This window comes from Rhinolophus sinicus, chromosome 15, assembly GCF_057876585.1.
Source record: "Rhinolophus sinicus isolate RSI-liver-muscle chromosome 15, RSI-T2T, whole genome shotgun sequence".
In the NCBI taxonomy this organism is placed as follows: Eukaryota; Metazoa; Chordata; class Mammalia; order Chiroptera; family Rhinolophidae; genus Rhinolophus; species Rhinolophus sinicus.
Genome location: NC_142515.1, coordinates 50,455,166 through 50,478,317, shown reverse-complemented (window position 1 = coordinate 50,478,317; position 23,152 = coordinate 50,455,166). Strand labels below are relative to the sequence as shown.

Below are 23,152 nucleotides of genomic sequence, written 5' to 3'. Positions count from 1 at the left end.
GATGTATGCTTCGTCCCCTTTACTAGATGTGATCAGGTTGTTCTCCAGGGCATATACACCAATTGATACTTTCACCAACAACGTATGAGAGTTCCCATTTCTTCATGTCCTCGTCAACACTTGGTTTTGTCAGACTTAAAATTATAGCAATTTAGGTGTAAAGTAATGGGAGTGAGTGTTGGGGAAAGGATGGTTTGTTTGTTTTTTTCTAAACTTTTATTTAAGTGTATTTTTCCAGGACCCATCAGCTCTAAGTCAAGTAGTTATTTCAGTCTTGTTGCGGAAAGTGCAGCTCACAGTGATCGAACTGACAACCTTGTTGTTAAGAGCACCGCGCTCTAACCCACTGAGCTAACCGGCCGCCCTGGTTTGTTTTTTTAATTGTACCAAAGCAAAAAAAAAAAAATCAGAGAAATGCTTATTTCAGGGGAATTTTATTAATGCTATGTTACTCCTTGATTCGCTTTGTCTATTTCTTCCTCCTTTGGGGCCGATCTTTTGAAATGCATGTTGATACTTTAATATAAGTTGTTGATACTTTAATATAAGATCTGATAAGTATAGGCATTGGCATCAATGATGTCTTTATATTTCATATAGACTGTTCGTTTAGTTTCAGGTTGTTCCTAACCCTGGTTTGTTGACTAGATCTATGTCTTCCAGAAGTATCATACTTTTCTTTTTTCAGCTGTGATTTTTTTTTTGGTGTGTGTGTGTGTGGGGGGTATGACAGATGTCTTATATATAAAATTGTATTTACTTTAGGTAGAAGTTGAATGTTCACGCTTTTGGTCTCTTAACATCACTACATCACTGTCTGGGGGAGCTGATAGGTTACTACACCAAGTAGTAGATTCTCCACAAATTTCTGGAGCTCATTCAGCTATGAGTGCACCATTCTGCTTCAGATGCAAGACACCAACTCCCCAAGTGGATGCATTTTAAACATATTTCTCCCTTACTAATCAAGTTTTTATCCACTAAGTGTTCCTGTGAAGTACAAGAATTTTAAAATTAAATGTCCCTGTTGAAAGATGAGCCACAACAATGTATTTCTAAGTAATTTTTTTCTAAACTGTCATATAATATTATAGTTTATATTGTGATAATAAATTAAAAGGTCTCTTTTTGGTGTTAGTTTACTTTAAATTTGGGTTACTACATTCAGTTTGGCATGCTAATGCCAGTCGTCCATGCCACTTCCTTTGATCCAAAGGAATTTACAACTTTTATCAAATTCTATTTGCCCTTTTTATGAAAGCTTTTTATAGTCTTTTCCTGCCAACATCACTTTCCTTATCTCATTTTCTTCATCTTCATGCCCATTTATTTTTTCTTTTCATGTTCTCTATTTTGGAAATGGCCTTCTCTTTGAAAAGCTACATCACTTCTCTTTCATTTTCTTCTTTTAAGAATCTGATTCCCAGGCCTTTAATAATTGTGAATAGATCAATAAGTAAGATAAACAAAGACACTTGAACTACCAAAACAGAATAGGTAAAGATCCTCTGCTATCTCCGTCATGCTTTCCAATAATGTTGCCGGAACATCAGCTCACACAAAAAATATTACCGGTGCTACCTACATGTATAATGGCATACTGTTCTTATGTCTTTTGCATGTCCCTGAGAAAAACATTCCTTGTTGAATTGTAAGCTCATCTTAAGAACTGTATATCCATTCTCATAACTGAAAAATAATAGGAGAGTCAAAATGTAATATTTTTTTTGGTTCCTGGAATTGCATCATGTTAAACTATTAATAAGTTAGTTTCTTAGGAGCCTTTCCTAGAATGGAATTTGGAGTAGAGAGTTAGTTAAGGGAAAAGAGTCAAAATATGGATCTTCATCTTCATGTTAGGAGTACATCGATAATTAGTTACTATCCATAAGTGACTAACAGGAGGCAAAAAAAAAAAAGTGAATGGAAGTAGTTGTATGGTTTGAATATTTTATTTGATTGTATTGGTCAGTGTGACCCTCCAGTACATACACCTCCGTGCTAGGACTTTGCTTGGTACTGGAATGTAACAGTACTCGCCTAAGACGAGGGCATGCTTTCCCCTGGACGGTGAATGTGTCTGATCACTAGCAAAATATGCCCATCACTTTACTTCCTCTTAATTCATTTCTCATAAACTCCTTTTCTGCTAGCAGTTTTAAAAAAATAGATGTTGGCACCATTGGATAGGTTATAGCAAAGTCCTGTTGTAGCCAATTTAGTGGCTCTGGAGTGTATTCAATCAAAATTCATTAAGGAAAACACCGTCGTGTTCCTTAGCAATTTCCTTTGTGATGTTATCAGACACTTAAATAAATGTGTAAGATTATACCTTTCTTATCAGAGAAAATGTAGGTTAGTCTGCTTTTGACCAATAGTTTCTTTTAAAAACTTCACTCTTCTGAAGCATGACTTCTAGCACGATATTGATTTATTCTCAGAACTATATATTCAAAGAGATATGTTGTCAGGTAAGTAGTATTTATTTATTATCTTTTTTTATCATACTGGTCATTTTCATTTTTGAAATTTTTGACTAAAAATTTTCTTTATAAGGCATAAAAAGAGCCCTTAGGAAATGGCTTTCTCCTTTTTCATATTACTTATAAAACTTTTATTATGGAAAATATCAAATATAAAAAATAAAAGTAGTGACATAAGAATCCTCCAGTTACCCATCATTACCCAACTTCAAAAATTTTTAACAGTTTGCCACTCTTGTTTTGTCTGTTCCTTCTACTCCTCCTTTTTGTTGTTGTTTTTACTGGATTATTTCAAAAGCAAATCTTAGACAATGTGTCATTTTATTCATTAGTAATTCAATATGCATATCTAACTGATCAATATGGTCCTTTTTTCCTAAATAACACAGCCACTTACCATTATTCAACCTAACCAACTGACAATATTTTCTTAGTATAATTTAATATCGTTAATACTCAGTTTCTCTGGTGATCTCAAAGATATCTTTTTATACAGTTTCATATTTTGGTTATGTCTTCTAAATCTTTTATTTTTCCCCCCTCTCTTTTTTCCCCCCATTCCATTGATTAGTTGGAAAAACTTGGCCATATGCCCTGTGGAATGTACCACATTCTGGAGTTGCCTTGACTTCTCCTTTTGTGTGGTTTAACTTGTTCCTCTAACTCCTGTGTTTCCTGCAAACCGATTAGAGCTTGAGACACAGTTGGATTTGTTTATAAATTAACTCCATAGGTGGCGCTCTGAACTTTTTATTGAATTGCATGACCAGGTATCATACTTTTTGTGATGCTGGTTGATGAGTAGCTTCGGTGGTGATACCTCCATGAAAAGTTCTACATGAGTTTCATTTAATGGTTTTGGCAGCCTTTGATGGTCATTGCCTAGAACTAATTTCATTAGGGTTGCAAAATGGTGATTTTTCTCATTCCACCATTCCTTCTACTTTTCTTAGCTGGAATTCTATAAATAAGAACTTTTAGGAACATTTGGTACTTTGAATACTTGAACAATACTTTATACATGCAAAGCAGGACAAATCCTTGATTCTTTTCCTTGTATCAATTTTCAGGTAATAAGTTGATGTCATAATAACTTCCAGTAGTGACTAGTGATTTTTATCTGAAGTATCATTGTGGACTCGTAGATTTTTATATATTTTGGTATTTTGATCCATTGTATTCATTATTTTGTTTGATGTTCAGATTATCCCATTTTAGGCTAGTGGGGGCCTCTTTAGATTGGCTAATTTGTCTTTCTGAAATGATCCTATTATTCTTTGCTAGCGAGAAGCTTCTTTGCTTTCTGGCACAATTTTTCCAGGCTTACTTTATAAATTTCTATCTTAGAGCAGGAATTAGGCATTTCTGTAATGAACCTTGATTCTTTTTTTTTTTTTAAAGATTTTATTGGGGAAGGGGAACAGGACTTTATTGGGGAACAATGTGTACTTCCAGGACTTTTTTTCCAAGTCAAGTTGTTGTCCTTTCAATCTTAGTTGTGGAGGGCGCAGCTCAGCTCCAGGTCCAGTTGCTGTTGCTAGTTGCAGGGGGCACTGCCCACCATCCCTTGCGGGACTCGAGGAATCGAACTGGCAACCTTGTGGTTGAGAGCCCACTGGCCCATGTGGAAATCAAACTGGCAGCCTTTTGGAGTTAGGAGCATGGAGCTCTAACCGCCTGAGCCACCGGGCCAGCCCCTGAACCTTGATTCTTTATAATGGGGAGTGACACTTAGGGAGCAGAGTCTAGCTAGGTCCTAGGGATGTTTATTGTTATTGAGTTTGTCATTGATTCTAGGTGTTTTCAATGGACAGAATAGGAAATATGTGAGTTCGTATTGTTAATTCCAATTCAACTTTAAGATTACAAAAGTTTATACTTATATCTCTTTTGTGTTGAAACTCTTGGTTCCAATGACATTAATATAATTCTTTGTGTTATCCTATAATTTGCCTAAAATAATTTCAAAATAACAGTACCTATACTATTAATAACATTAAGACTATTGAATGCAGTTTATTTCTTTGTACTTTTTATCCTTGTAATACACTAGGTATGATCAGTCCAAGTATTGTTTTAAAAACATGCAAAGTAATTTATTTCTTTGAGTGATTATGCCCTCAATGTGTTACACAGTTGGGGTCGTTCATTTCGGTATTTTTTCTCCAATGTTTAGGGATTATTCTCTTTTTATTTTATTATTATTATTCATTTTATATTTTTGTTTCTTTTGGTTAAATATCTAGGAGTGAAATGGCTGGGTTGCATGGTAGGTTGCATGGTAGGTGTATACGTGTATTTAACTTTTAAGAAACTGCCAAATTGTATCATTTTATATTCGTATCTTCAGTGTATTCTAAGAGTTCTAGTTCTTCCACATACTGGCAAACACTTGGTATGTTCAATCTTTTTAATCCTAACCAATCTAGTGGGTAGTGGCATCTCATTGTGTTTTTTTTTTTTTTTTTTAAGATTTTATTGGGGAAGGGGAACAGGACTTTATTGGGGAACAATGGTCAAATTGTTGTCCTTTCAATCTTAGTTGTGGAGGGTTCTGTTCAGCTTCAAGTTGTTGTTCTTTCAGTCTTAGTTGTGGAGGGCGCAGCTCAGCTCCAGGTCCAGTTGCCGTTGCTAGTTGCAGGGGGCACAGCCCACCATCCCTTGCGGGAGTCGAACCGGCAACCTTGTGGTTGAGAGGACAAGCTCCAACCAACTGAACCATCTGGGAGCTCAGCGGCAGCTCAGCTCAAGGTGCCGTGTTCAATTTTAGTTGCAGGGGGCGCTGCCCACCATCCCTTGGGGGACTCGAGGAATTGAATTGGCAACCTTGTGATTGAGAGCCCACTGGCCCATGTGGGAATCGAACCGGCAGCCTTCGGAGTTAGGAGCACGGAGCTCTAACCGCCTGAGCCACCGGGCCGGCCCTCATTGTGGTTTTAATTTGCATTGTTATACATATGTCATAACTGATGACTAATGATGTTGAATGTCTTTTCTTGTGTTTAGTGGTCATATCTCTTCTTTGATGAAGAATCTGTTCATATCCTTTTGAGTTCTAAGAGTTCTCTATATATTTTGGATGCAAGTCCTTTATCAGATAAATGTGTTGTGAATATTTTTAACCAGTCTTTTGTCTTTTTGTTTTCATATTGGTACCTTTCAAAGAGCAAAAGTTTTAAATTTTGATAATGTTTAATTATCAATACTTTTTTTCTTTCATGGTTAGTGCTTTTGGTGTCATATCTAAGAAATCTTTGCCTCCCCTGAAGTCAAATATTAATATTTTTTTCCTGTTTATTTTTTTTTTTCCTAGACGTTTCTTAGTTTCAGATTTCACAATAAGAGATTTGTATGGTAAGCAGTAAGGATCAATGTTTGTTTTTTAAAATATGAATACTTAGTTGGTTGAACAACATTATTGAAAAGACTTTCCCCATTGAATTGCCTTGGCATCTTTGTGAAAAATCACTTGATCTATTTCTTGACTTGATTCTGTTGCATTGATCTATATGTCTATCCTTATACAACACCACAGTCTGAATTACTATAGCAAGTAATAAAGTAATATACATATATAAATGTATAATATATAAATATAAAGTAAGCTTTATAGTAAGTATTGAAATTAAGTAGGATAAGTCCACCAACCATGTTCTTTGTTAAAATTGCCTAGGCTATTCTATATTCTTTGAGTTTCCTTGTAAATCTTAGGATCAGCTTGTCAGTTTCTACAAAAATGCTTGTAGGAATTTTGATTGGGATTGTGTTATGTCTTGGGGAGAATTTGGGTGGCATTGCCATCTTAACAATATAGAATTTTCTAATCCATGAAAATACTGTATCTCTCTATTTAGGTCAGACAAGTTGGGGTTAGGAGACCAGGTTGCTGTTTTTTTTCAGAAGTTTGACTTTATAAATTCTTTTTTTTTTTTTTTTAAAGATTTTATTGGGGAAGGGGAACAGGACTTTATTGGGGAACAGTGTATACTTCTAGGACTTTTTTTTCCAAGTTGTCCTTTCAGTCTTAGTTGTGGAGGGTGCCATTCAGCTTCAAGTTGTTGTCCTTTCAGTCTTAGTTGTGGAGGGCGTAGCTCAGCTCCAGGTCCAGTTGCTGTTGCTAGTTGCAGGGGGCACAGCCCACCTTGAGGGAGTCGAACCGGCAACCTTGTGATTGAGAGGACACGCTCCAACCAACTGAGCCATCCAGGAGCTCAGCAGCAGCTCAGCTCATGGTGCCGTGTTCAATTTTAGTTGCAGGGGGCGCTGCCCACCATCCCTTGTGGGAGTAGAGGAATCGAACTGGCAACCTTGTGGTTGAGAGCCTGTGCTCCAACCAACTGAGCCATCCGGGAGGCAACTCAGCTCAAGGTGCCGTGTTCAATCTTAGTTGCAGGGGGCGGAGCCCACCATCCCTTGCGGGACTCGAGGAATTGAACAGGCAACCTTGTGGTTGAGAGGCCACTGTCCCATGTGGGAATCGAACCAGCAGCCTTCGGAGTTAGGAGCATGGAGCTCTAACCAACTGAGCCACCAGGCCAGCCCAGAGACCAGATATTTTGACATTAACATTAAACCACTATGAGTCTAACAATTACTGTTTGACGATTGATGTCAAAAGTTGGGAAAAATTCTTCTCCCTCTTTCTTTTTTCTTCTTCTACATCTTTATTATTGAAAGAAAATCTATTTCAGGCTCATTTTTTAATTCATAGTCTATCTTTGTCCTCTTCTATTATTCAAATTTTTTATATTGTTTTGGGTTATAAATATCTATTGTACTTTTAAATGTGTTGACAATGAAGTGTGGTAACACATTTTCCAATATAGAAACATGAAACTGTTACTATTGGACAATATCCATTTTGGGGTTCTGTCATTAATACCTTTTTCATTGGCATGCCATGAAAATCAAATGAGCTTTTAAAAGCATGTGAGAGCTAAAACTGCAAATGCTATTATTAGTATTTAATCTTTTCTTTTTAATTTAGATATAATGCACATATACTATTGTGTTAGTTTTAGGTGTACAACACAATAACTTTAGATAATGTAAATATTGCAAAATTATTGCCACAATATGTTAATATCCATCATTACACATTTTTTTGTGTGTGATGAGAACTTTTAAGACCTACTCTCTTAACAACTTTTAAGTATACAGTACAGAGGTGTTAACTATAGTCACCATGCTGTACATTACATCCCCACGACTTATTTGTCTTATAACTGAAAGATACATCTTTTACTGTTTGACCACCTTCATCCATTTCGCCCATATTATTTTTATTTTTAAATTTTTTTTTTTTTATTGGGGAAGGGGAACAGGACTTTTTTGGGGAACGGTGTGTACTTCCAGGATTTCTTCCAAGTCAAGTTGTCCTTTCCAATCATGGTTGTGGAGGGCACAGCTCAGCTCCAGGTCCAGTTGCCGTTGTTAGTTGCAGGGGGCGCATCCCACCGTCCCCCGCAGGAGTCGAACCAGCAACCTTGTGGTTGAGAGGACGCGCTCCAACCAACTTAGCCATCCGGGAGCTCAGCAGCAGCTCAGCTCCAGTGCCGAGACCAATCTAGTTGCAGGGGGCGCTGCCCACCATCCCTTGCGGGACTCGATGAATCCAACCGGCAACTTTGTGGTTGAAAGCCCACTGGCCCATGTGGGAATCCAACCGGCAACCTTCAGTGTTAGGATCACGGAGCTCCAACCGCCTGAGCCACCAGGCTGGCCCCGTCCCATATTATTTTTAATTATGCAAAGCTTTTTATATATTTTTAAAGTTCAAACTATACTAATAAGGTCCACTGACAGAAGTCTCACTTTCATTTCTGTACTCCTCAACCTGTTTCTTTCTTCTTCGTATACAAAACTGCCATTTCATTAGTTTTTCTTTTCTATTTCCTTGTTTCTTTTTTGAAAATATAAGCAAATGTGTGTGTGTGTGTATGTATGTGTGTGTATATATATATATATATATATATATATTTCTATTTTCTCTCAATATAAACCCAGAAGGTAGGATGGTATAAATACTTTCAGTACCTTGGTCTTTTAATTTATTGATATGCCCTACATATCACTTTATATCATATATAGGAATCCTCATTTCCTTTTACAGCTGCATGTTACTCTATTTTGTGGAGGTGCCGTAGATTACATAACTAGGCCCCTTTTGATGGACATTTGGTTTGTTTGCAGTCTTTTGCTGTTCTAAAAATAATGCTGCCAATGACCTTGTGCATGTGATTTTGTATTTTTGTTAAGTGATCTTTGGGATATTTTTTCCAGAAGTATGCTGCTGAATCAAAGAGTAAAATGCATAGGTAATTTTCCTAACATTGTCCCAATTTCCTCCATAGTGGTCGTATCATTTTGCATTTCCACTAACAATCTGCGAGGGTGCCCATTTCCCCACAGCATCACCAAAAAATGTTAAACTTTGAGATTTTTGCCAGTCTCCTAGGTCACTTTAATTTAGATTGGTTCATATGTACACCAATTTCTTTCTTTCTTTTTTTATTCTTTCTTATACCTCATGCTTTTCTTTTAGAATTATTTTCCTCCTTGATGTAACACATCTTTAAGAAACCCGTACACTGACTTTGTTTGGCTTGAGATTCTTTGTGCTTCCTGTATTTGAAGTTTCGTGTGTTTTAATTCTGGAAAATTATCCACCATTATTTCTGTAAATAGTGCCTCTCCCACATTCTCTCTGTCTTCTTCTGGAACTCCAAGTAGACATAATTAGACCTTCTTATTTTTAATTCCTTGTTTTTTAACTAGCACTTCTTATTTATACCTCCTCTCTGCTGCATCCTGGGTTGTATATGCCATGGTAATTTATTCAGCTCTGTCTTCTAGGTTTAGTCTCTTTTTATGTGTGTCTAACTTGCTGTTTAACCTGACGAATAAGTTTTTATTTCATTGATTTATTTATAATTTCTGGAAATTCTGTTTTTTTTTCCTACTTAAATCTGCCCAGTCCTTTTTAGGGTATTGTGTGTGTTTGTATTTTCTATTTTTAAAAATTTCTTTAAACATTTTAGTCATGGTTATTTTATATTCTTAATCTGATAACACCAATATCTGAACAATTTGAAGAATGTCTAATACTGTTTTTTGAATAATTTCTGTTTATTTTGCTCATAGTGGCTTGTTTCATCATGTGCTTTGTAATTTTGGAGTGTGTGCACTTCTTCAGATTGTGTGTGGGAATATTGTAAAATCTGAGGTAAGGGAGCTTTTTGCATAGTATAAATGTTGCTTCTGCTAGATGTCCCATGACATTACCAACCTAGCACCACTTTAAATTAATTGCTTGGCTGTAGTTTACCATACCATGGAGATAGTGTAAATTTGAAATCAAAACCTCCCTGAGGGCATGTCTGTGAAATTCTGTGGGATTTTTTTTCCTATCTACAATGCAGACTGTGAAAAATAAGTTCTTTTGTTGTTTCTCTTTGCCAGCTGACAGGTTGTTGTTGTTTTTTCTAGTGCATTCATTAAAAATGTAATTCTTGGGTTCTTAGGACCAACTTAGCACTTTACTTGGGCTTGAGGGCTTTATCTCCTGTCCCTTGCTTGGTGGTTAAAAATCAAGCTCCTACTTCTCTGATCTGGTTACTGCCTCAAAGGTAGATGCAGCTTTATCCTCTCCTTACTTTTCTGGGTTTTAAGTTCCTTTTTGGTGTTGGCCCCAAGAGATTTGCTTAATTCCTATGAACTTGGCTATAGTATAAATGGATAATTGTTATATTTTATCCAGCATATCTAGGTGTCAGAAGCTCCCCACTGCTGCATATGTGGTCCAGAAGTTATTCTCCATTACTTACTTAACATGATATAAACCAAAAACAACATAAAATACTAAGGCCCTTAAAATCTCCAAGTAACTCATCTGATTTACTGTTTATAAAGATGGAATGTTATATGGTTACTGTCATCTGTACATATCAAAATTATATTTTTTACATTTCTTTCTATATTTCTCTATTATTTTCTTTGTTCTTATGAAAGTAATGGTAACTGTACAATATTTGAAAAGGTAGAAAGTTGTCAAGATTTAGGAAACAGCTTACCTATAATCCATCCCCCAGGGTAACAGTTTAACATTTTGACATACTGCCGTCTAGATTTTTTGGCTTTCCTATATGGCATTTGAAATTATCTTTCTTAATGAAAAACACCATTTTATTATGTTGACATATCTGCCTGTACATTTCCTTGCTTTTAGTTTATTATAGTTTTTAACAATAACATTTGATTCAGCTACACAAATTATTTACTAAAGGTGTTTCTTCCCAAACCCCCAGCACTAAACTCAAGGAAATAATTGAAAAATAGTAATATCAGTTCATAGGGTATAAAAATTATTATTCTTGTCTCATTGCTGAATGTCTCAAAAGTAAAGTTACCAGTCTACTGTTCCCTCCCACTATGAAATTTTGCCATTTTATGGTATAATATTAGCACAAACTTCTGGAATCATATTATGCAGATTCCAATTCTGGCTCTTAGCTGTATGACCTTTAGCACAACAGATAACCTGTCTACTTTAGTCCCTCATCTAGAGCGCATTGAGAGTTAAATGAGTGACAAGTGCCTGACACGTAGTAAGACCTCAGTAAATGTAGGCTTTGTGTTTTTTAAAAAATATTTTTATTAAACTATAGTTAACATACAATATTATATGTGTAGGCTGTTGTTTAAAAATATTTTTCTTTAGGGTTTTAACTTCATATTTCTTAAGGAATAATGAGGCTTAAATATTTTTCCAAGTGTTTTGGTTTTCAATTTATATTTTATCTCATGTGAACTGTCAAATAGCTCTTTCTTAATATAGAAGTTTCACTTTGGAAAGCAGTTGACATACCAACATCAAAAGCACACTGATAAAAGAATAATAAGTTAGACTTCATCAAAATTAAATCTTCTGTACTTCAAAGTACACCATCAAGAAAGTGAATAGACAGCCCACAGAGTGGGTAAAAAATATTTGAAAGTCATGTATCTGATAAGGGACTTGTATCCAGAATATATAAAGCACTCTAAGAATTAATCACTCTAATAATGAATTAATCACTAATATTAATCACTCTAATATTAAAGCACTCTAATAATGAAAAGACAAATAACCAAATTTTTTAATGGGCAAAAAATTTGACTAGACTAAGATGCTATACAAATGGACAGTAAGCATGTGAAAAGATGCATGGTCGACCTCAGCATTAGGGCAGTACAAGTCAAAACCACAATGAACTACTGCTTCATACCCACCAGAATGGTTATAATAAAAAAGATGGACAATAACAAGCACTGGCAAGGATATGGAGAAATTGGAACCCTCATGCATTGCTGTTGGGATTGTGAAATGGTGCAGCCGCTTTGGAAAACAGTTTGGCAGTTCCTGGCAATGTTAAGCATACAGTTGCCATAGGACCCAGCAATTCCACCATGGCTACATACTTGTATATACTCAGGAGTAATGAAAACATTTGTCCACACAAAAACTTGTATGTGAATGTTCATAGTAGCATCATTTGTAAAAGCAAAAAAGCGGAAGCCACTCAAATGTCCATCAACTGAAAAACAGTATGTAGTCTGTCCGTGCAGTGGACTCTCATTTGGCGGTAAGAAGGATGCTACAACATGAGTGAACCTTGAAAACATGCTGAGTGAAAGTGGGCAGTCACAAACGGCCCTATGTTGTATGATATCATTTATATGAAATAACCAGAATCGGCAGATCTATAGAGAAATAAAGTAGATTAGTGGTTGTCTAGGGCTGGGATACGGAGCGGGAGAAAATGGGTAGTGACTGTTAATGGTTACAGGGTTTCTTTTTGGGGTGATGAAAATGTTTTAAAATTAGATTACAGTGATGGTTGCACAACTCTGTGAATATATTAAAAACTGTTGTGTTCTTTAAACGGGTGAACTTTATGGTATGTAAATTATATTTCATTAATACTGTTGGGAAAGGAAAGGGAAAGAGAAGGGAAAGGGGAAGGAACCAATGACAGGTTTGCCTCTCTTCCTGTCCATTCATCTCTTGCCCAGATTGTTGGTTAGGAGGAAGATAGATATATCTCACATGGTGATTCCAAGCTGTGTTAGAAAAGTACATGTTTCAACTTAATTGATGTTTCATTTTGGTATGATGGTTGATAATTGAAGTCTTAAGATGTCTAGGTCCCATGTACCCTATTAGCTGTGTGATTCTTGCCCTGCTTCATTACTTTGTAATTGTTCCTCTGTTTATAAACTTAGGGTAATACCTGCTTTTCCTACCTCAGAGGGTTGTTGTGGATTTCAAATGAAAGTGAGGTAGCATGTTGAAAGCTGTGTAGTCCTAAATAAATATAAAGCAGTATTAAGATTCCCAAAGTTCTCTGTTTTCTTTCCATAGGAGTAAAAGACAAATCTTTTCTAACAGTAGAGGACTGTTTTGAGTTGGGCAAAGTGGCTTATACAGAAGCAGATTATTACCACACAGAACTGTGGATGGAACAAGCACTAAGGCAGCTGGATGAAGGAGAGGCTTCTACCATTGATAAAGTCTCTGTTCTCGATTATTTGAGCTATGCGGTGTACCAGCAGGGGGACCTCGATAAAGCACTTCTGCTCACAAAGAAGCTTCTTGAACTAGGTACGTTAACTTGGCCTAATTCAAGGTTAGTGGTCATATATATGTATGTATATATGACTATATAGCTCATCATATAGCTTTGGTACTTTTTATTCGTTAGAAGTCATGTGCCTCATCTTTATCTTCTCTCTGATTATCCTCTCAGTAAATGGCAACTGGCATTTATTACATAATAGTACTACAACAGTGGTTGTGTTTCTCTGCTCTGTATTCTTCAAATTTGGAGCTAACCTAGCTAACTCAGTCAAAAATGTTTATTTACCATGTTGCTATATTAAATATTAACCAGTTTACTTTGAAGGATGTCATTGGTTTATTGCATTTCATATTAAAAAAAATAGTGATTTTAAATAAATAGCTTGAAAATATATTTGATTGTAATATTCAAATGTTAGAGAAACATGCTATCTTATAAGGATTTTACCACTAGTATTTTGAACAGAGATGCAGCGTTTCTCTAAGTACAATCCAGGGACCATGTGCATTAGAAGTACTTGGATACTTATTAGAAATGAAAATTCCTTGATCTCCACCCCAGACCCACTAAATCAGAATCTCTGGAGGTGGAGTTGTATGCTCATAAATTCAGGTGGCCCTTGGTATATAACGAAGCTTTGAATCTTAAAAAAAAAAGTTATTTTTATGAGTAGGTAAATATGCGTATGTTGGAAGAGGCAAACAGTTCAAAAGGATTGGTCATCTGAAAATGAACTTTTGATAATTAGGTTATTTCTTAGTTGAATGAATTAATAAATTGAAATATTAGTTCAAGTACCCTTTTTTTTCAATATTTTAGTGATTTTTTTCTCTTGACCCCAAAAATATTTTAATTGTAGAAAAATTTTAAAAATAGACAAAGATATGGAAGAGTTGTCCATAAGCTGTCACCCTAAGATACCCACAAGTTTTTTGTTTCATTGTATATACTCCTTTTCCCTGCCCACGTACACTTTTCTTTTTCTTTTACAAAATTAGGCTCATATTGTATATCACAACATATATTGTGAACAGTTTCTCAAAGACAAGAAATATTTTACAAATAAGGCTAGATTTCCTAAACACATCAATTAATGCCACAAGTGAACTTTCTACATACTGTTCTGCATTTTGTGTGTGTGTGTGTGTGTGTGTGTGTGTGTGTGTGTGTGTGTGTGTGTTTGGGTGTTTGGGTGTTTTTCTCCCGGATGGGTGGAGTAGTCCTCTTTTCCCCTACTAAAAGATAGCTAAAAATCATGACTAGCAATTCAGAGGTAGTTAGTGGACTCTGGCTTCTTGCAAAATTATATCTTTAGTTTCTCTTTTCTGTCTCACTTAGAACTTTGGGGCTGAAATCCATTCAGCCCTCAGAAGCAGGCTGTGTTCTGTATTTATAATACATCTGTGGTAAAGGATGCTTTTGAACTGCATACCATGTCTTCTCCATGGTGATTACACTCCAGTTTCAGAAAAATCTTTCCCATTGCTTAAAATAAATAGAAGGAGTAGTATTTTAAAAATTCATTTGACATCAAATTGATCATACATAGTTCCTTTGGCTGATTAGTAAGTTCTCAAAGTAGAAGCAATGATTGCTACTTTGACATAAATGGCTGGTTCTGTCTCCAGAACTCTTTTTATATAGGGTGACTGTATGTCCTGATTTTCTTGGGGCAGTAGTCGTTTACACCTGCTATTTTAGTATAATTTTTATTAGTGCCTCCTTTCATTCTCAGAAGCATCCTGGTTTGGAAGGTAATTTACATGGTCCTCTACTTTTCTATTATTGTATTCTGATGTCTGAACAATGTAAACTTACTCATGGGCATGCTCTCTTTCTCTTCTAATAGATCCAGAACATCAGAGAGCTAATGGTAACTTAAAATATTTTGAATATATAATGGCTAAAGAAAAAGATGCCAATAAGTCTACTTCAGGTGACCAATCTGATCAAAAAACCACACCGAAGAAAAAAGGGGTTGCTGTGGATTACCTGCCAGAGAGACAGAAGTACGAAATGCTGTGCCGTGGGGAGGGTATCAAAATGGTAAAGTGGAAAAGCCAATTGTGTGTGTGTGAATGTGTGTGTGTGTGTGTGTATGTATTTGTACATAGTTCCAGAATAAATCAAGTTCTTTTATATTTAAGCCTATGTGATAAAAATAATAATTACTGCATAAAGCATTACAGTGTGCCATATCATCTTATTGTGGGTGTCACACTTAAGATGCTCCAGCTGTGAGTAAAATAGCTTTAAAATAAAGCTTGTGAATCATGTACCATTACACGCATTTTTGGTAATATTACCCCTTTCATAGATTAAAAGGCTTATTTTTTTAAGGTGAAGGATAAGATAATTTAAGGGAAGTGGTAAAGTTTTTCCTTATATCTTAATGCAAAAGAGATTTCGCAGTCTTAAATAGAAATACTATAATATACCATTCTAATCCATACTATGAAACATGGATTCATCTATTCAGTAATCCCTAGTGGCTTTGCTGCTGGTCAACCATGACAAGATTGCTTAGTGAATTGTTTTAGTCTATTTAAGAAATATAAAAAATGCAGAAAGACATTCAATAGAGTTTGACTTTAACATTTTTTTGTTTTGTTTTTTTATTACTTTCACGTGTACAAAGCAATGTAATAGTTAGACATTTACACCCCTCACAAGGAGAGATTTATTCTTTATAATGCTAAGATGTGTCTATAAACATCCTTTTGTTTATTGTGTATCTATATGTATTTGTAACTTAGAGTACTGGTGCTTTAGGATGTTAATAGATAATAGGCCCCAAACAAAAAAGTTCAAGTCTAGGGAACACAGGTTTTTGTTCAGCCTCAGGACTTTTCAGAGCCTTTTTATGATAATGTGCATTATGGATATGATATACATTGTTTCCCAACACTGATAATGGTACCCTATTTTAAAGAATATCATGTGGTCCTAGTGTTCAGCTGAATTCAGGCATACGTAGAAGGAAGTGGATGGGTGAATTTTTGAAGTTAAATACTTTTAAGTGTAAATATTTGAATAGCGTTTAACTTTTTGTCTACTAATAATAAACTTAAGCTGGGCTTTACATTTTGGTATTGATGACTTTTTGATATTTGATGATTTACTGTTGACAGCCTAACCTCTAACAGCAAATAAGTAGATTGTATCTACGTTGACACTTTGATAGCGAAGTTCATGGAGTCCTAGAAAAACATGCCTACTTTTGCTTTGGGAGCTATGAGTAAATACAAAGATGGTGACACTTTGTTAGACTCTTGAAACATTTTTTTAAAATATCACATCTAAATATTTTACTATCTTTTGAAGATAAAGACTCTTAAAAAATAACCACACCATTATCACATCTGAAAACATTTACAGTTGTTTCGTAATATCGTCAAATATCTGGTTAAGTGTTCCGATTTCCAATAGTAAGCACGTGTTTTTATTGCCTTTAATAACTCTTAAGGAAGAGAGCAAAATAGAACTCGAGGTTTAAAACATTAGTCTGCTAATTTGCCAGTTTGTTGACATGACACACACATCAACCCTGCCCAAGATCAAAGAACATCATTTTTCTCAAAGTAAATCCATCTCATCATTATATAAAAGATGTATTTGATATAATGTCTTGGATTTGACTCTAGGTAAATAAAGTACATGGAGAATAAACATGAATCATTATTTGTTTTAGCATGTTAAGTAATTAAAACAAAAACAAATATTCCATATATATGTATATATATATGTGTGTGTGTGTCATATCAACAAACTGGCAAATTAGCAGACTAATGTTTTAAACTTCGAGTTCTATTTTGCTCTCTTCCTTAAGAGTTATTAAAGGCAATAAAAATATGTGCTTACTATTGGAAATCTGAACACTTAACCATATATATATATATGTATATATGTGTATGTATATATATATACTTGTTTAATCAAAAGAAGAATCAGCAGTGGAGTAACTTCAGTTAATATAATACATAGATGATTGAAAGAAACATTGTTTGTTTCGTTGACCGCTCTATTTTTAATACCCACTAATAAAAGCTCCTGGTTTAATAATTTATTTTCTCTCTCTTTTTTTTTAGATTTTATTGGGGAAGGGGAACAGGACTTTATTGGGGAACAGTGTGTACTTCCAGGACTTTTTTTTTCCCCCAAGTCAAGTTGTTGTCTTTTCGATCTTAGTTGTGGAGGGTGCTGTTCAGCTTCAAGTTGTTGTCCTTTCAGTCTTAGCTGTGGAGGGTGCAGCTCAGCTCCAGGTCCAGTTGCCGTTACTAGTTGCAGGGGGCGCAGCCCACCATCCCTTGTGGGAGTCGAACCAGTAACCTTGTGGTTGAGAGCCCACTCTCCAACCAACTGAGCCGTTCTGGAGGCAGCTCAGCTCAAGGTGCCATGTTCAATCTTAGTTGCAGGGGGCGGAGCCCACCATCCCTTGCAGGACTCGAGGAATTGAACTGGCAACCTTGTGGTTGAGAGCCCACTGGCCCATGTGGGAATCGAACCAGCAGCCTTCGGAGTTAGGAGCACCGGGCTGTCCCCTATTATCTCTTTTTCAGTGCTACCCATTTTCATTTTTGCTTTGAAAAAAAAAAAAAAAATCCCTTTTTTGGTCCTTAACATTTAACTGGGAGTGTTTTAGGAAAACCTGGTTAGGTTTTGTTTTGTTTTTTCTTTTAGAAACTTTCTGGGTGCTTCCCTGGTTACTTTGTGAAATGTGTAGCAATGCTGGTCACTCATATTTCCATAAACATTTCATTATTTCTTTCATACTTATAACACCTGAAGTTTATTTTGATGAGAGAAGGGTTAAAAGACAAATCTCATCTTCTTTCTTATTTAGGCCTAAATAATCATGAATAAAAATTTTAAAAGCCCAAACATCCTCTTTGTTGCAAAATATTTGCAGAGAACTGTTTCTTTTGTGTGTTTTCGTCCACAGATACTCTGTGTATACACAAGCATGATTATTGTTTATTATCTGCAAAGGAACAAGCATTAAAAATATTATTACTCTAATATATTTATCATTTTCTTTACATTTAGACTCCTCGGAGACAGAAAAAACTCTTTTGCCGCTACCATGATGGAAACCGGAATCCTAAATTTATTCTGGCTCCAGCCAAACAGGAGGATGAGTGGGATAAGCCTCGTATTGTTCGCTTCCATGATATAATTTCTGATGCAGAAATTGAGATTGTCAAAGATCTAGCAAAGCCAAGGGTAAACAACTTTTTTCTTTTTTTCTCTCCTCAATTTACTACACCTGCTATTCAGCTTTTCCTTTGCATGATTACAGAAATGATAAGTGATATGACAATAACCCCACAGATAGTTTAGATATTGTTGCTGCAACGTAATGGAATTGTTAACTAAGCTCTGTTGATTCCACTTTTCCTCACTTTGTTATCAACACAAGTAACATCCTACAAATGGGTTTTAAACTCTTAATTATGAAAATCATAGATGAAATTTTTATTTCACACTTAACAAGTTTGTGTTTCAGCATCTTCCTGAAAAAGTTTTCTATGTGCTTTGGAACCCTTGAATCTCAGAGACTAATCCAAGACCAACTTCTTCATATGTTTTATATTTTTATCTGAAAGAATACTTGAAGTATTTTTATTCCCTTTTAAGCACATTTTTACTAGAAAGATATAATTGAGCACAAGCATCATGCTACTTTGAAATAATAACATAGTTTTCTGACTTCAACCCACCTCATTAATCTTAATAAGAAAAACAGTTTAATGTAAACACAATCCTATCAACTTAGTGGTTAGTGTAGAAATTCTTTTTTTGTGAAAATGTGAGAAAGAATACCCTTTATGCTCTTGCCCTTTTTCCCATCAGCTTGTTCTTAAAACCTTTTTGGTCTTATTGATAGTAAAATACTAACTGCCATCACTTTCATAAAGAGATTGTTAAGTAAACACTAGCCATATTTTTGCACAGGAGTTGGTGATTTTTTTCTGTCAAGGTCCACATGGTAAATAATTTTTAGGCTTTTTGAAAGCCATATAGTTGGTCACAACCACTCAGCTCTGTTGTTGTAGTGCAAAAGCATCCACGGAAAGTACAAAAATGAGTGTGGCTATATTCCAAGAAAACTTTATTTCCAAAAGCAGATGGCAGGCTGAATTTGGCCCACGGGCTATAGTTTGCTGATCCTTGCTATATTGTAAAGGTTGCATTATCTGGATATCTGTATTGCAAAATAAACTTAAAAGTTAGAATTTTTGTTTTTCTTACATTTTAATACTTTTCCAAATTTCTACTTCTTGTGTTTTTGTTTTGTTTGTTTTTTTACCAAAGATTACATTTTAAATGGAAAAGACAAGTCTGATATATATGGGTGTTGTCCAAGGGAATTTTTTTTTTTTTAATTTTTATTGGGGAATATAGGGAAACAGTGTGTTTCTCCAGGGCCCATCAGCTCCAAGTTGTTGTCCTTCAATCGAGTTGTTGAGGGCGCAGCTCAGCTCCAGATCCAGTTGCCATTTTCAATCTTAGGCAGGGGGCGCAGCCCACCATCCCATGTGGGAAATTGAACTGGCAACCTTATTGTTGAGAGCTTGCGCTCTAACCACCTGAGCCATCCAGCTGCCCCTCTGGCAGCTCAGCAGCAGTTCGTTGTATTCAGTCTAGTTGTGGAGGGCACAGCTCACTGGCCCATGTGGGAATCGAACTAGCAGCCCTGTTAAGAGCTCGGGCTCTTACCAACTGAGCCATCTGGCCGCCCCTCCAAGGGAATTCTTATAAATCTCTACTTATAATTACATCATATTCTGTCATTCTCTTTTGTATTCCTATTTTAGTCCATTATTTGTGGTCCATAAACCAAAACATCTTGGTAGAATATTTATTAAGAATTCATTTCAACTTAAAAATCAAGTCTCATACCTCTAGGTTTGGAGTTCAAAGTCTTCAAAGGGGATGCCTCAGTTGGGTTATTTTGACCAAGGGATTCAATGGCAATAAAAACTCATGTTCTTTTGTTAACCTCTGACTCATCCTCCATTTAAAAAAAAGTTTAAAATAATTATCTCTGCTGTCATCTCTTTTGTACTGTTTTTAACATTTATGAGTTCATTTCATTTGCATTTGTGCTCAATCCAAGATTATTTCACTGTATATGTGAAATATATGAGCAGATACCTTGAAGGAAGAAAAGATCGATTTTGAACATTATACCTTTGCAAAACAGTTCCATCACTAAGAAAATTAAAATCCAAAGTTTGGAATGGATCATTAACTGCAAATAGCCGTTCTTATAACTATAAATAGACTTCAAATTTTAGAAATTTCTCCTTTCTTCACAGTCACATCCTTTAATCATTGAAAAAATTTAATTTTTAATCTCTTTTCATTGTGTACCCTCCATTCATGAAAAACAAAAACAATTTTTAAAATAACTTTTAAAAATTACAAAAACCTAAAAAAAACCCCACTGGCTTTCAAAGCTCAACACAAGGTGACTGGAAGTCTATGGAGTCATTTTCTCTTTTCAGCCTCCATTGTAAAAATTCCCAAATTCTGACTGGTTGGATAAATGTGATTCATTTTTTTGTTTTGTAATGCAAGTATTTTGATGGTTGGCTTCACAGCTGAGGCGAGCCACCATTTCAAACCCAATAACAGGAGACTTGGAGACGGTACATTACAGAATTAGCAAAAGGTAAGAGATGTGTATGCTGCATATTTCGATCTCTAATGAGTGTTTTGTACATCCTACAGGAATTCTTCATTTAAAGGAAGTAGGTCATTTTCAGTCTCCAGCTCAAGTCACTGCCTATTTATGCACGCATGGATAAACTGCTTTGTGTTTCACAGGTCTTTCCCTTTAACTAGAAGTTCTGTTTTTACTCTAAATTGGTCTGTTATTTTTAGGGAATTAATATGCTTTGCATCTCTGTTCAGGTCAGGAATTAAATATCCTGGAAATGGCTTGATACTTGTTTTCTTTTTCCTTTTTCTTGCCAAAGGGGAAAAAAAGAAAAAGACGCAGCCTGGATTAATCTGGGAGTAGTCTTTATTTGTGTGGTTCTCTCACACTCATAAATTACTGCAGTAAATTCACATCGTCCTTCATGGGTGATTGTATTGGCATTTATTTGTTCATACATCTTGTAAAATACCATTGTCATTTTGGAGTAATCTATACTCCTCCTGATGGAGTTTTTATTTTAAAAAACTTGCTGACCTAAAAGTTGGCAATGGAAAGGACAGAGTTATGCTTCTGATCTGTCTTCCAACTACTATTACTTGTGAATTTTGTTGCCTTTTACTTTGCCAGAAAAACTTAACAGCCGTTTTGTCTTGGTGAGAGTTTTAAAAAATGAGTTTAAAGAGACTACTAATTATTCTTTTATCAGAATATTTAAAGAACATTAAACTTCTAGAGCTGAGAAAGCTCCTGTGAAACCCAGTTGCTATAAATCATTTACATACAGCTTCAATTTTTTTCCTTAAAAAAAGTGAAAGGACAATAAATCGACAACAAAAATTTGTCAACTTGTTTTCTCTTGATTTGGAAGTGGCTTTTCTTATTGCCACCTTTCTAAATGTTTTTGCTGATTTGAACCCATTACCTATCATCCAGTCCAATCTGAACCCTCCAATCACCTGTGGCTTGGCAAAACAAAATAAAACAAAAGTCCAAAATTGCCTGCTACGTGAGTAAGTCCTTGTCCTTTCTCTTTTTTTGTAGCTGAGCCGAGCTACAGTACATGACCCTGAGACTGGAAAATTGACCACAGCACAGTACAGAGTATCTAAGAGGTAAGGGAGTAATGGAGAGAATTTTAGTCACATTTAGACCATTTTCTTTCTTGAGAGTCTAATTTTCATAAAACCCATGATACGGCTTCAAAGACCTAGGCTGTTAGGCATAGATATTTGATGACAACTGTGCCTGAATTTTCAAGATGGACTAATAAATAGACATGGTTATGGGGCAGTTAATAGAGCTTTTCCAGAGTAATTGACTAGATTTCAGAAACCCTGCTGAGACTTCCCAAACCCTACCAGCAAGGTGAAGTTACACTCTCATACTGAAGGAAGAGAAGTTACCCCAGACCCTTCGTAGAACAAGGCCTAACTTGGTCCCTGTAGTAAAGCTTGCGTTTAAACATCTCTCGGTCGGTCACCCAGTAGCTAGCTGTAGGTATTAAGAAAGTAAATACCTTCAGAGATTGCCTTTGGAAGTTAATTTGTTTCAAATTCTTTGTTTTTAAACAATGTTTAAAGAGAACCTACTTACTAGCTGATGGATTACTGAAATAATTTTTAACAATTGATAACTGTAATTTATGTATATAACAGAAGCTCATAGAGTAAGTGACATTTTTCCAATGTAACTCCTTTTCCACCTACTTATTTATGTAAAGGTTTCTCAGTTCTCATAAAAATGAAAATAGAAATATCATTGAGCTGAATTCAGTCTCATTCTAGCAAAAAGTAATATTTATCCACAGATACAATACCTAACTGAAAATAGCAAAATAAGCCTCATCCATCTCATGAGGAACATTTTAATGTTTCCACCTTTTATACTTGATAATGATTGTTTAATCATGTTATTTAGGTTAACTGTACTATTAATATTAATAATTGTAGTAACTCATTCCAGAAGAGATTATTGTAACACTTAGACCTTTATGTTACAGGAAATTTATATTTTTATCAAGTTATATAAATATTTTTATTGTAGAGAAGTGTAGTATGATGAAAAAAGACTTTTAGGCATAGAAATATATTACTCTAGGACAGGGCTTCTCAACCTTAGCACTACTGACATTTTGGATCAGATAATTCTTTGTTGTTGGGAGATGTCTTGAGGTTTGTAGGATGTTTAACCACATCTCTGGTATCCACTAGATGCCAGTAGCACTCTTTACTCCAGTTGTCATAATCAAAAATGTCCCCTCATGGGCAAAATCTTCACCACCACCCTCAGGGACTCCACTTCTTCACCCCGTTGAGAACCAGTCTTCTAGGATAAGAATGGAATGAAAATGCAGGCTCAAGGCAGGGAAGAAGGAATAATTT

General features: G+C 35.4%; 1 protein-coding gene across 4 annotated transcripts in view; it reads left to right on the top strand.

Moving 5' to 3' along the window:
• The window catches only part of P4HA1 (prolyl 4-hydroxylase subunit alpha 1), a 76,723-nt gene that overhangs the window by 31,164 nt on the left and 22,407 nt on the right, over positions 1-23,152 (top strand). For 3 of the 4 annotated variants that reach the window (XM_019745965.3, XM_019745961.3, XM_019745963.3), the window contains 4 exons: positions 12,886-13,125; positions 14,952-15,148; positions 18,149-18,325; positions 20,710-20,780. In XM_019745965.3, coding sequence (XP_019601524.1) covers positions 12,886-13,125; positions 14,952-15,148; positions 18,149-18,325; positions 20,710-20,780 — 685 coding nt within the window. Of the gene's footprint in view, positions 1-12,885; positions 13,126-14,951; positions 15,149-18,148; positions 18,326-20,709; positions 20,781-21,812; positions 21,884-23,152 lie in introns of all 4 variants that reach the window. The other variant, XM_019745966.3, reaches the window with a different exon arrangement.